Genomic DNA, 14,922 nt, shown 5'->3' on the forward strand with positions numbered 1-14,922 from the left:
CGCAGCGGCCCCACGTGACCATGGCGCGCAGGCGCACTGCAGACTGCTTCGCCCCACCTACGTTAGGAGGAAACTGGCTACATAGTATTATGGCATTGCACGTTTTAAACTACAACATGCATCTCCTATTGAAAGGCATGGAATTGTAGTCCCTGAGGCTGTAATTCTCACAACTCACTGCCCTGGGAAATTGAGCATTGAAGGGGTCAAGACTTAAACCTCACATTGAGCTATTATCCCCAGCCAACTTTTCCTTTCATTCTGAATTTAAAAATATATTTAAAATATAGATCACGACACACCCAGTTTTTTACCTTGGGGATGGAAGTCATGACCAAATGCACAGGATTGACCAGATTTCCAGCACTATGACTTTAAACAGCAGAATGCTCTATACTTTTAAACAGGAGCACTGTTACACTGCCCAGATATTGCAACACAGGGTATCAATTTACAGGAGATACCAAGTTCTAGTTAATAGGATTAAACAGCACTGCTGTTAAGATATTCCTGGGAAAGGATACTATAAACCATTGACTGAGGCAGCTTAAACTATGACCTAGCAGCTTAACCTGGTGCAACCAGAAATAAGTGATTTAGACTACCACTTTCCTGGCAGATCCTAAATTATGTCACCATTGGCACCTACTAGCACACTAGCACCTAAACAAAATAAAGGCTGGACAACTCAAGCCAGATTCGTTTACATCACATCTCAGTCAAGTGATGTGTTTAATAAAGATGGCAAATCTTGAAAAAAGTTGGCCAGAGAAATTAATAGCAGAGAACACATGAATGCAAGTTTATCTATGTTTTTATTGTCCACTACTAAATAGGAACATATCTTTCAAGTGTACAAACAACCATGAAGGAACTCAACAGCCTGAAAGGTATGTTGGTATTACAAAACAGTCAAAAGGGTCAGAGGATGACTGAATTCCAATGGTTGTAAAATAGCAACAAGAATCTTTTTTGATAATATAGTTGCTGTAAAGATGCTTCTAAAATTCTAGGAGTTGACTTGTGGAAAGTTCATAAACAATACATGAGCACTACTGCCACAGGAGCACATGGACAAGAGAACTAAATTTTAAATTGTTTTTTAAAGTGTTTACAAGAGAGACAAAGAATAAACAGGAATTCTAAAGAAATGAGAAGATGAAAAGACGAAAATACAATACAAGCCTTTTTTATAATCCATATAGTCACATAATTTATTAAAATTAAAACAATACTTAAATATCAATAGTCACTTCTCCATTCAGTAAGAGGAATTTTGAGATTGCAAAACGGTATTACACATTTTCCCACTGGAGGAATCAGTCTAGCTCACTAGTTCCAGCTGAACATTCACCCTGCGGAGCACTTCTTCAGGCATGCAAAAGACAGGACTGACAGGTTTAACCTGCTCTTCTCCCAAAAGTGACAATCCAGCAATTCCAAATAACGTGTGGAAAGGATCCACCTACAAAACAACGCAGCTTAGATCACAAAACGAAAATTTAGAAATAAAAGCACACCCAGTTCTGACATGAATGGTAAACACTTAATTAAAATTTCATTACTAGACACAATGTGGAATTTCTATAAATGTAAACATTTCAAAAAGTTACAAAAAGTATAGTACCTAGAATCATGAAAAGAATTCCTTCCCCCAAGGAACTAGGTCTCACATTAGTGCATAATTTGAATAACAAAGAACTTAAGTAAAAATATATATATACTTGCCATATCTCCTGGCCTGTCTGCAAAACCTCCAGTTTCTTCATCTTGACATGCTAAGATGAAACATCGAAGCTTCTCCCTATCAATCCAGTGAAGTCTTCCAATAATCTTTAAGGAAGCCAATACCCACCAGGAATAGCATACATCAGGCAACTGAAAGGGCAAAGTCGTAAGAATTTGTCACACTTATTGTTATTATCTTGGGGTGGAGGAATAGTTAAAAATAATCCTGAAGCCAGCCATGTAATCCTAGCTACTCAGGAGGCTGAGATCTGAGGATCAAGGTTCAAAACCCAGTCAGGGGAACTAAAGACATATCCAATTAACTTCTAGAAAATGTCAAGTGTGGCTTGGCTCAAGGGTGGAGAAGGTGCCCAGGCAGAGTTCAAGCCCCATGACCCACCAAAAAAAAAAAAGTCCACCTACTAGCTGGTGAATGTAACTGTAACCACTCCATACATTACCCCAACAATAAAAGAAAAAAGCTGCAGAAGAACTGTTTGTGAAATATCACCTTCTCTGGCCTTCCATTGAGTCCACCTGAGGGTAACTGTCGTTCACAAAGCCACCAACCCAGTAAGTCAGAATTTACTTGATGTAACTGACTAGTAATTGCCAGGAATCCTGTGCAACAATAGATCTAAAATTACAAAACCACATGTAAGTGAACTCCATGAAAAACAAAAGCTAAAAATTCCCCCAAACTGAAAAACACCATTTTGTATTCTACGTTTTTTTTTTTACAAGTTTTAAATCCTGGGTAATTTTCACAACTATTTACATGTACAATATTCGCTGGTACACGCTAATGCTAGTATGTACTCTATTCAAGATAGTAAAGATTAGAATTGTCTTAAATGATTTGGAGACTCCTTATATTTGCTTAAGCTCAGAGACATCAGTATAAGGAACAGCTACATATACAACATGCGATTTCTCAATTTGAATGCTACTTTAGCTATTAAGACACTGAATGTTATCAATATTTCCTCAAAACTGACAATTTTTAATCTGTATGATTATACTTATAATTACCTGCCCAGCATGAGATTCAGAACCTGGTCGACAACCAAATCCACCATCAAAGTTCATACAGGACAAAACAAATTCAATTGCTTTTTCCACATTAATGGCATCGAGCTTCCCCTATAAAGAGAATGTCTATTAAACTCTATTGTCTATGTCAATTAGGATGGGGTGCAGTTTGAATGCCTAATTTCAGTACAATTCAAATCTTACCAGTAGTGCCAAAGTTGCCACCGCACAAAAGGAAAATCTTGTATCGATTTCACCTAAAAGAGATTAGTGGCATACAGGTTACTATGATGTAACAGCAAACTGCCACGGTCTAAAAGTAAACTACAAAACAATCTGTATAACTGCATGGAATTTCCACTTGTTGAAACTTACATTAAGGTAAGGGCAAGAAATGCTAATTGCATATATTATATATATTAAGCATTCAAGGAAATATAACCATATTCCCTTGAATCTCTAAGAATGTTAAATAAGCTAGAAGTGCAAAGAAAAATGTTAGGGATGGCCATCTTTTAATAACTTAAATAAACTTACCCTATTTTACCAAAGTAGATTTTTCACATCCCATGAAGCAGCTGGTCTCTCTAGTCTGTACTTTGTTCACTCCTGAAGCAAAGACCATCTACATTTATCATATAAAAATTCATTCCCGCCCTCCACTCAAATAAACAGGAATTTTGTCAAACTTTGTTTTCTCCCTACCCATTACGTTCCTTTTAAAAAAGAACAAAAAAAATCCACACCTTCTTGTTCAAAACTACCCAATATTGGGGAAAATTTTCACCTACCTTATCTTGCCCTCTGTTCCAGTGCTCCTGCATGCTGATTATGTAACTAACACAGGGCATGCTGGAACCTCCAGCAGCCCATTAACTCCAGTCAGACCAGCTGCTTTAGTGGGATCTGAAAAGATAAACTTAACTTAGTTACTACCAAGGTCTCAACATTTAATACCGAGCTTTTGGATAGCATGAACTAATATATCAGATCTTACCCCAAACATCTCCAGCGAAAGAGCCATCTTCTTTCTGTAGACTCTGTACATACTCCACCACTTTATCAATGTCAATAACATTAATGCTATCATACAAAGTAAGAATCTGCAAGATAAATATACCACAATAAAGATCTCTCCATTATCCTCTATCCTCCAAACTGCCAATGTCCCTTAAATATGTAATTATATATTTATTCAGTAAAATCCTTAGCACAATTTCATATAGAAACCTGACACATTTAAAGCCACTTATTCTAATTTACATACTACCACACGGGCCTTCACTAGTATAAAAATGGAACTCATTATCAAAGCTACATAATGATTAGAGTTCATCCTACAAGGTCTCAGTAGTTTTAAAACTTACATCAAAATTTACATTCAGCTAATACATGCCATACCATCATTGACCTTGTGGGAAACTTCAACTATTAATAAACTTTAAGACTTCTACTTAAAACCTTACCTGGACAGCACTAAGCGTGTACAAAAGATGAGGATCATGTCCAATGCTGGCACTTATTCCACCACATTCATGCTGGCATGACTTAATAAAATTCAGTATTTCTTCTCTATTCATGCGGTCAAGCTGTCCCATGAGATCCATCACTGTCAGGCCCCAATAGATGCCACTCATTCTTAAATACTCGGACATACAGTATTCCTAAAATAAGAATTTCTTTTGAAATTATGACCACTTATAAAGCCAAACTGAATAAGCAAAAGAATCTCAAAACTCATCAACTAATGGCATATAAAACTATGTTCATGAAGACAAACCTAACGTTTAACTTAAAAGGAAAAGTCTGGTAGATGAACCAAGTTGGCAGCGATGGGACAGCACAGAGGCAAACACTTTTAGTTTGGGGCGTTCCTTTATTTCTGCCTCAAATAGGTGAGTTACTAAGGTAACATCTTTTCAAGGTCTCAGTGTAATTCTAGAGCTGTGTTATTACACATCAGTGAACTCAGATAATACATGCCAACACATCATTGACCTCAAAAGCTATTACCCCAGCAATAAACAGAAACCTGAAAACCCTTTGTTGTACATTGGTTGATTCTGGCTTATCTCCAATCTCCCTTATAGAATGTGAACCAACATCACATGGACTCATTTTCAGTCCTTGTCATGGCATGGTTGGATACCACCTTATGATATCCTGTTTATTTTATACCTGCAAAATTACAAAGTTTTTCAATAAGTCATACGTACATAATCATCTTTCTTTGATCCATAGGACGCGATATAATCTGCGTGTTTCTCTAGTAACAGTGTGTCTGGCGCATCCGACTTGATAGTAACATCCTTCTGTGGTGTGCCCTTTCAAAACAAAAACATTTCACCAATGTTACCTTTTAACATTCTGCCCCTTAGCATACATTAAAATTAAAACGTCAAACATCTTACCAAAAGGTAATGAAAGTATCTTGGTAAAGATACAGGTAATTTTTGGATCTCAGAGTAATTCTAGAGCTAAAGTAGTATTAATCAACTTTAGATTCAGAATACATGCCGGCTCATCACTGACCCAAAATTTACCATCTTGCTCTGTTTTACTCATCTGTCATATAGTTAAGGGAGAAACACCACAGAACATCAAACCTTACCAAATTAGGACATGGGCAGAGTATGTTTTTTAATTAAGTCGGGCTAACCGAAAGCTTTGCAAACTTGCTGAAACAAACCGAGGTTTCCTAATCTAGCTCCCCAACTATATTCCAAATACCAATTAGTCCCACGAGCTCCATTGTCAACTTTTAATTGGAGTCTGTAGTTGCAACCATCCCCGCCGTCCCCCACACTGACACTCGAGGCACTCACTGGTAATTCTAGGCCACTTCCTATAATTACAGCGATTATGCACGAAGCAGTTAAGACACGCAAGGTTACAACGATGTACGTGGACGTATACACACACGCGCGTGTGTGTAACACACGACGGAGGCCCGCTCAGAAGGAGGAAGCCTAGCTAAAGTTAGAGCAGCAATGGTGCCCGCGAGGTCTGCACGAAACGCTGAGCAATACTTCACTCTAAGCTCAGGAAACCTTCAAGCCCCACGCTTAGATCTAACCATTCTCCAGTATTTGGTAGCCAGTCCTATATGGCGAGGATGGCCGCTCCACGCCACCGTTTTCCTCCACACCCAGGAGAAGGCCGCCCAACAGATGCACACTCACCATGGCTGAGAACGAAAAGACTGAAGCAGTGAAGGGTCAGGGGAGATCTAGGAGCCGCGCCTGCGCAGAAGCACCCCTGAAGGCCCCCTTCCACGCCCCGACGTGGCTGCCCATACTCCTGCCTGAAGGACAAGATGGTCCGGCGACCGCCTAGGACCCCGCCCGGCGGTTCATAGGCGTCCTTCGTGCCTGCGCCGTTTCTCTCTCATAGCGGTGCTAGGTTTGCTGATAACCGTTTTAAGAAGTTTTTAGAGCTGGTTTTGTCTCTTTGGACTCGGAAAATCTGAGATGCCTGCCACATAATAGAATATTTGCTGGTGTGCTCCGGGCTGAGTCGATCTTGAAAGAAAGAAAACGTCGCCCTGAGCTGGGTGGATCACGCCAGCCGTCTTAACTTCTCTGGACCCTGAGGATGGAGGTTCAAAGCCAGCCTAGGCAGGAAAGTCCTATCTCCAATTAAGTACCCCTCCACCCCCCCCCCCCAAAAAAAAAGCCGAAAGTGGAGCTGTGGAACTCAGGGTTGAGTTCCAGCCCCAGGACTGGCTCTGGAAAGACGAACAAGGAGGGGAGAAAAGGATGAAAATTAAATGTTTCATACCTCCTTTGCTTTCCCATTCTGGGTAGGCCCTGTGTCCCCTGCCAGAAAAAGTGCTGCTACCGTAGCTGAAGTAGTTATAAATTGCATTTCACAAACTTCTTTTCCCTAAGAGTATCACAGTGATTTTTTTTCATGCGTCTTGCCTTTCACACTTAAGTATTTTATTTTTTAAATCATTGCACACCACTTTAGATTTGGAGATAAATTTCAGATGTACCCACACATAATGTGGGATATCAGTAGGTTAGGCCTCATCCAAGCCTGTAATTAGCATGAAAGGGGTTCAGTATTTCTCCCTGCAATTCTGATTTTGTTTTCCCGTTTGTAGTTTAGGACTACTTTACTAAATGAATGCAAATTTAGACTTGCTATATAATTGTAGTGAAATTTAGCATCTAATCTAAAATAATGAGATAATGCATCTAATCTTAAAAGGTCTTCTTTCTTAGATATTAATGTGACTTTGCCAGACTTCTTTTTAGTACCCTTAAGAGAGATTTAAAACAATAAATGACAACAACAAAACCAAACCCTTTGAAACTTTCTGTGTCCTTAGATTTCAGCATACACCTTGCAAATAGAAAATTGCTGAGTTTTTTGTCTACTTGTAATCATTAACTTCCATCTATTTTCATGAGCTGTGGTTATGACTTGTTTTTGTGTCTAATATTTTGCTTTCTACGTGTTACACATCTCTGCTTTTTATTGAGTAGTACTTCCTTGCTCTAACAATAAAAAAGTTCTTGTTCTAAATCATCTCTGATTTAGAAGTTATATACATTGTAATTCTATTATTTTGAACTACTTTAAAATTTATCCAGTATACTTGAAAACAACTAATATACAATAATGTCAGGAGACAAAGATCTGGAAATCCAGCCTCAAAGCTAATCCTGTCAGACAAAACTGTTAGACTTACCTCCACTTAACAAACAAGCCAGAATTGAAGACAGCTCAAGTGGTGGAGGGTCTATTCTGCTAAAAAAAAAAAAAAAAGCCAAGCGAGAAGACAACTTGAATTAAAATCCTACTATGAGCAACTCTTCTTCCCACAGTGTAAGAATTTCCAGTCAACTTGTCTTAACTTGTGCACTTAATGGTTTTATGGTTTCAGCTTAAATTGCTTTTATCATGATCATCTAGTTAGGGAATATTTTGTACACACCTATTTGTCCTTACAGTTTAACTTACAGTATCCTTTTGGAGTCCTTTGTTCTTCCATTAGTGTTTCTTTAATGGTTGTTGGCTATTTCTTGTGTTTATCCTAAAATATTTATCTATATTTCATCTTTTGTTGCAACCCACCTTATATCCCTTTACCTGCAAGGCAGTAATGGAGACCACAGACAGTAGAATTGACATTTGGAATGCCAGAGCACCTGTAGCCTTCAACCACCTTCAGATTCCAAGTTTCCATTCACCAAGGTTTTTTTTTTTATTGTTTTTCTTTTTCTTTTTTTTTTTTTTTGTATACGGGAATGTGTAGACATAGTGAGATACATGCATGCATCAACATGACAATATTTTGTATACGTGTGGTAGATGACTTTCTCTTTTTCGGAACTAGAGATACACAGTAAACAGCTTACACTTTGCATAAACCTTATTCTATCCCCAAGCTATCTGTCAGTTTAGGGTGGAATTAACCCACACTGAGGAAAAGCCTGTATGGCTAGACCTTTCCAGGAAACTCCCAGTGTTCTGAGAGCATGATAGAAAGCCTTACAAACTCCAAATCCTTTGAGTCTCACAATCCTTCTTGATTCTTTTTTAAAATGTTTTTTTTTCTTTTTAATTTTGAAGGTAATATCCATAGAATTTACTGGTGGATTGAAAATGGCATGCAAAAACATGAAGTAGCAAGATTTCTGCATTTAGAATTCAGTGTGAAATGTTCCAATATCAAGTTCCACTGCCCTGTAATTCTTTCTCCTATTTCTTGTCCCTCTACTTGAATCTTCATTATTGTCATTATTATTTACTTTATTAAGATGATGTACAGTGGGATTATAATTACATGAGTCAGGTAATGAGTACATTTCTCTTTATACAGTGTCTTCTGTTCCCTCACTTTCTCCCAGTCCCTCCCTCCTGTTTCCACCCAGGAGTTATATAATTCACTTACCTCAGTGTCCTGTGAGCTCCACTGCTCAACTTTTCCAACCTTTTTCCCTCAAATTCTGTACACTCCCTCCCACCCTCCTATAAAGACAGATTCTTTAAAAAAAAAAAAGTGAGTTCACAACTTTAGACTGTCACTGACTTCAATGCTTGAAAAATAATCCATTGATGCTACTTGGATTTCTGTGAGCCCAGTAGTGACTATGTAAATGATTTTCTTCCCTAAGTGGTGATAGACTCCTCCAGGAGATGCTACAGAGCTAAGTGAGCTGGCTGTCCTGTGTCTCCCTTCACATTTCCAGACTGTATTGCAGGACACCATGAATCTAGCATGGATTTCCTTACCCAAATGTCCCTATGACCTAATCTGACTTCTACCTGGGTTCTTTCCTGCTGTCTAACCAGTTCAATGATGTTTTCATTCCTATTACTGTATTTTTCTTTTTTTTTTGTATTTGTCATTTTTAAAGGGCCAATATGATTATTTTTCAATTCCGTTTATACCTATATAATTTCTGGCTGCTTTCATTTTTTATTATTATTTTCTATTTTTTTACTTTTCACAGTACTACTTTTTTTTCTTTTATATATATATATTTATTGTAATTAATAAAAGGGTTACATGATATTTGCCAGATAGAAGGTGCATTAATTCACATACATTAATACCCTTTCACATGTCTTGGTACCCATTACCCTCCCCCCTCACAGTACTACTTTAAACACTTCTTGAATATTGTTTTACTTTCTAAACTACAAATGATTGTAAAAGAAGGTTACAATTGAACATACCCATTTATGGGTCCAATGCTTCTGAATCGATAACTTGTTCCATCAAATCTCTTATCTCATCTGCCTCTTCCTCCTAGACTTAAGTTCATGTTTACTCTGAGTTACTTTATACTGTGTCTGATCATTCTGTGATGTTGGAGTCTATAACATATTACATTTAATGTTCTGTGTAACTGGGTCCTTACTTACTATAGTTTAAATTTTCTTCTAATGCTTTGTTTTTTTTTGTTGTTGTTGTTTTTGTGGGTCATGGGGCTTGTACTCGGCCTGGCCCCTGTCCCTGAGCTCTTTAGCTCAAGGCTACCACCCTACCCTTGAGCCAATCGTATTTTTTTTTAGATTAATTGGAGATAAAGAGTCTCAGGTCCTTTTGTGACTGGCATTAACCTTAATCCTCAGATCTCAGCCTCCTGAGTAGCAAGGATTACAGGCGTGAGCCACCTCGCCAGCCTAAGGCTTTATTGTAAATGAAAAGTTTCTCTAGCCCAGCACAGTAGTAGTATCTATCTGTAATCCAAGTATTCAGGGGGCTGTTAGGTTTGAGGCCACCATGAGCCATAAAGGGACAGCCTGACTTAGAAAGAGAAAGGAGCAAGAGCAAGAAAAGAGGGGGAAAAGAAGAAAAAGGAAAGAAAAGATGGGCTCTGTGACACTTAGCCCGAATCCTTGCTCCTCACAGGTTTTTGTTTGAAATCTGAACAGTTTCTCATTACTTACAATTTTGGTCAAAACTCACATTATGACTTACTAGAACTATCCACATAGCTCCATTAACATTCACTAGTCTGTCTCTAATGCTTTAATATTTTTACTATGTCATGGAATAGCATTTCATGGGAAAGTATTACCATACCACATTTTTTGTGTGTGCCTGTTCTGAGGCTGGTTAATTGGAGATGAGTCAAATATGCATATTAAGTGCCTCATATTTCTTTTTTAAAATTCTGCTTCTGCTTTTTCCCTAGCAGAATTGGAATTTTAAACTTAGCACTTTGTGCCACATCTCAGTGCTAAAATTCTCTATTTTCAGTCTGGGGATATAGTTTAGTAGTAGCATTTGCCTAATGTGTAAGAAGGATTTGATCCCTACTTAGTACATTAAAAAAAAACATTGCTATATATTTTGTGATTCTTTTGCCCTTTCATTTTTTAATTCCTTATAAGCAAGTCAAATTTTGTCTAAAGTCTTAGAGTAATAAAAGGAATTGTGTATCCAGGTATGGTGCAAGTATAAGAATAGAATTCTAAGGTTATTAAAAAAAAAAGAAACTTTAGCCACATACAGATGGCTCACACCTTTAGTTCTAATTACTCAAGGGGCTAAAATTTGAGAATCACAGTTCAAAGCCAGTTGATACTCTCATCTCCATAAAGCATAAAGTTGAGCTGTGGCTCAGGAGGTAGAGTGCTAACCTTGAGAAAAGGGTCCAGGGGCAGCCCCCAGGCCTTAAATTCAAGCTCTAGGATAAGTTAACCTGCACCCACTCCCCCACCAGCAAAATATCCCCCTTCCACACACACACACACACACACACACACACACACACACACACACACACACACACACATGAGCGCGCGCACAAAAGAACCCCTCACCTAGATAAATTTTGGTATAGAAAACTACTTTAATGGTTGAGAATACTCTGGGGCTGTGCACCAGTGGTTCAGGCCTATAAAATTACTTACTCTGGGAACTAACAGGAGGGTTGCAGCAGTACAGTGTCAGCTAGGCAGAAAGTTCTGAAGACTCCCATCTCAGTCAATAGCTGGGGGCAGTGGTGCGCAGCTATCATTTCAGCTATATGAGAGGCTGAAATTGGTAGAATCACATTTCCAAGCAAGCTCAAGTAAAATGTTGATGAGAACCCATTGCAACAGAAAAAGCTCATTGTGGTGACAGTCCAGCTACTGAAGCATAAATAAGAGACAGAGGTCTAGGCCTGCCTAAGGAAATAGTGAGATCCTATGTCAAAAATAAGAGTCAAATGAATGAGGGACCTAACTTCTAGAATTGTAACCCTTTTGCAACCTCTACTTAATAAGAGTTTGGAGGCATGCACAAACCATAGACCACTTGCTTAGCAAAAGTAAATCCCTAAATTTAAACTCTAGCACCACCAATCTCCCTCTATCCCTCCCCCCCAAAAAACAAACAAACAAACAACCCTTTGAAGCCTGGCATTGCTGAGCTTATATTTGCCATTCTAGCTACTCAGTAGGCTGAGATCCAAAGGGTTATCTTTTGAGGTCAGCCTGAGTAGAAAAACCCACAGGACTACATCTCCAGTTAAATAGCTAAATGTGGGGCTGAAGATGAGTCTCAAGTGATGAAGCCTCAGCTATAAGCATAGAAGCTGAGCAAGGTACATTGTGTTCAAGCCACAGAATGGGTACAAACAAAACAAAACTGAACATTCAAGTTTAGTTATTTCCAGGTATCTAAAGTTTAAACTGGTTGCTGGAAATTGTTTTCCTTCTTAATGCATTAAATTTTTTAAAATGTGCTGTTTTGTTTTGTTTCAGGTGGTACTCCACTGTGCCTCAGTCGTGGGGCTTGAAGTTAGGGCCTAGACACTGTTCCTGAGCTTTTTCATTCAAGGCTAGCACTTTACTACTTTGAGCCACAGTTCCACTTCTGGTTTCTTGGTAGATAAGAATCTCACAGACTTTCCTGCCTAGACTGGCTTTGAATTGAGTTCCTCAGATCTCAGCTTCCTGAGTAGCTAGAGTTACAGATGTGAGCCACTAGCACTTTGCGTCTGCCTATTTGTATGTCTTCATACATTGAAAATGTTTTCCCCACTGGGAAGAACAAGGTTTTAAGACTTGAACTCTAGGGGGGAGGGTAATGGGGACCAAGATATGTGAAAGGGTATCAATGTAGGTGAATTAATGCACCTTCTATCTGGCAAATATCATGTAACCCTTTTATTAATTACAATAAAAATATTTAAAAAAGACTTGAACTCTGATGTTTATTTCAAGATTTTGTTTGTTTTACAGTGCTCAGGATCAAACTCTGGGCCTCACCTTTGCTGAGCAAGTGCTCTACCGAGCTAACTAGACTTTTGATAAGTTTATATTTGACCTGTGGCATAACTGATAAATTGACAACTCACAATGTGTCTATCTTCATAAATGAGGAAAATCTTGAGCTCAATATCTGTGAAATGCTTTCCTATTTCTAAACAGTATAAACTGATATGTTCATTAATCTCTCATCTCAAGGGTCTCTATTCTGAGGGATTCATAGACATAAGTATTTCTATCTTTTAACAGTTTCTTTGCAGAAAGTTTTAAAAATTAACTTTTAAGTAAAGCAGTTTTGCATGCATGTAATCCCAGCTACTCAGAAGACTGCGACCTGGAGATGTGGTTCAAAGTCAGTCTTGGCAGAAAAGTCTACTGGATTCCATCACAAATTATCCAGCAAATACTGGATTTAAGGAAGAGCTCAGGTTATAGAGAACCAGCTGTGAGCTCTTTTCTGCCATATAGAGATACTACTACAAAAAGTAGCCCACAGCCCAGAGCCACAAACATATACTCTACCATTAAGCTATTCGACCAGTCATAATAGTAATTTTTAATTTGTACTTAGCTTTGGTCTTCTTAACAATTATTTTTAATGACAGTCATGGGACTTGAATTCAGGGCCTGAATGCTGTCCCTGGGCTTTTTGCTCAAGGTTAGTGCCCTACCACTTGAGCCACAGCTCCACTTGTAGCTTTTTTTTTTTTTTGTTTGGCAATTAGAAGAGCCTCATTCACTTTACTGCCTGGGCTAATTTTGCGCCACAACCTTCAGATTTCAGTCTCCCGAGTAGCTACAATTGTAGGTATAAGCCACCAACACCCAGCTGTCTTTAATTTTTGGAAACACGCTCTATGTACATATGCTAGCCTTCAACCGAAGATCTTCCTTCCTCAGCCTCCAGATGTGAGGTTTATACGTACATAGCACCATTGCCAAATGCTATTTAAAAAATTAAAGCTATGCTCCAGATCCTTTGTAAGATATAAACAGGTAAACATAGGTAAAGTGTTTTCCTAAGTTCTGTGAGTCATGCTGGTTTATTGTTAATCTTGACTGTGGGTCATGGGGATAGTTGAGCTTATAGTTATGTTGAATGGAGTATGGGTAGCCTGAGAACCAGGGTTCAAAACTGGCCTCTGAAACAAGGGAAATGCTGTGAGACTGAGTCACACTCTTGATAGAATCAACAAAGAATAATTGATATGGAAGAAATGAAGACTCAGAAATAGTGCAAGAAACATCCCCATTTAGTTTAACATATTTTTATTGTTTTGTGCTCGCACTGAAGCTTGAATTTAGGGTCTGGGCACTAGCTGAGCTTTTTAGCTCAAGGCTAACTCTGAGCCACTTGAACTATGGCTCCACTTCCAGCTTTCTGTTAGTTAATTTGAGAAAAAAGTCTTATGAACTTTCTTCCCCCAGCTGGCTTCAAACTATGTTTTTTAGATCTTAGCCTGCTGAGTAGACAGGATTTCATACATGAGCCACCAGCACTGAACAGTCTAATATATTTTCTTTTTTTTTTTTTGCCAGTCCTGGGCTTGAGCTCAGGGCCTGAGCACTGTCCTTGGACTTTCTCAAGGCTAGAGCTCTACCACTTGAGCCTCAGCACCACTTCTGGCTTTTATCTATGTATGTGGTACCGAGGAATCGAACCCAGGTCTTCATGCATGCTAGGCAAGCACTTTAACCACTAGGCCAATCTCCCGGCCCCTCTAATATATTTTCACAGTATTTGAAATTACAAAGAAATGTAAAATTCACAAATTGTGGGGTTTACATTCATATTTAAATATATTTTCTGAGGTCTTTATGTGGTTACAAAAAAACCTTTTCATCATGGTGTATAAGTGAAGTGTATTCTTTTACATGATGTAATAACACTGTAAAAAGAATATGAAAAGATAAAGCATTAAACTTTTAACAGATAACTTTATTTAGGCTGTTTTTCAAAATGCATTAATATTAAATGTATATAATAGGTAAATGGTAGGAGAAAACCTAAATCATTTAAACCAATTTAAGACAAGCTTTACTCATTTTCATGAAATAAGATAAGAAAAATATGGGTGTAGTTATAACATTTTCAAGAAATTTCTCATAGTTTTATAATGGGGAGAACATATAAATCTTTACTATTGTGCAACATTGAAAATATGCATTTGAAACCATAAAATGAATTCCTTCAGTACAAAAATAACATTAAGTTTATGAAGTCCCTGCAAATTTTGTTTGATGATATACAAATTTTTAACTGTAAGTTATGGAATATTTTGATTTCTTGATAAGTTCCTTTTTGTGTCACAGGAAAAGTAATAAAATTAGAAGGCATTTCTGTAATTATGGCTAATTTGAAAAGGTCAAAATGACAAATGTATTTTTCTAGGTTAATAAAATTCAAATACTGTTGATAAAGACAATACATAATTTGAG

At 37.9% G+C, this 14,922-nt stretch overlaps 1 protein-coding gene and 3 non-coding genes across 4 annotated transcripts; all 4 read right to left on the reverse strand.

Annotated features, from left to right (window-relative positions):
* Positions 1 to 1,013: 1,013 nt before the first annotated feature.
* Positions 1,014 to 5,112, reverse strand: Rabggtb (Rab geranylgeranyltransferase subunit beta). Its single transcript, XM_090334596.1, has 8 exons — positions 4,977 to 5,112; positions 4,227 to 4,424; positions 3,758 to 3,863; positions 2,965 to 3,017; positions 2,761 to 2,871; positions 2,240 to 2,365; positions 1,729 to 1,878; positions 1,014 to 1,465 (listed from the first exon to the last, which is right to left on the reverse strand). The coding sequence occupies exons 2-8, from the start codon at positions 4,413 to 4,415 to the stop codon at positions 1,325 to 1,327; spliced, it is 876 nt and encodes a 291-aa protein (XP_090190722.1). The 5' UTR covers positions 4,416 to 4,424; positions 4,977 to 5,112; the 3' UTR covers positions 1,014 to 1,324.
* On the reverse strand, positions 4,102 to 4,172 carry LOC150061629 (small nucleolar RNA SNORD45). Its single transcript, XR_016536052.1, has one exon. It is a non-coding gene; the product is annotated as a small nucleolar RNA SNORD45 (small nucleolar RNA).
* On the reverse strand, positions 4,682 to 4,759 carry LOC150061630 (small nucleolar RNA SNORD45). The gene has a single exon (XR_016536051.1). It is a non-coding gene; the product is annotated as a small nucleolar RNA SNORD45 (small nucleolar RNA).
* A 102-nt stretch (positions 5,113 to 5,214) lies between the features above and the next one.
* LOC150061631 (small nucleolar RNA SNORD45) lies at positions 5,215 to 5,293 on the reverse strand. The gene has a single exon (XR_016536053.1). It is a non-coding gene; the product is annotated as a small nucleolar RNA SNORD45 (small nucleolar RNA).
* Between the last annotated feature and the right edge of the window lie 9,629 nt (positions 5,294 to 14,922).

This window comes from Megascapheus bottae, chromosome 6, assembly GCF_031878675.1.
Source record: "Megascapheus bottae isolate mThoBot1 chromosome 6, mThoBot2.hap1, whole genome shotgun sequence".
NCBI classification, from domain to species: Eukaryota; Metazoa; Chordata; class Mammalia; order Rodentia; family Geomyidae; genus Megascapheus; species Megascapheus bottae.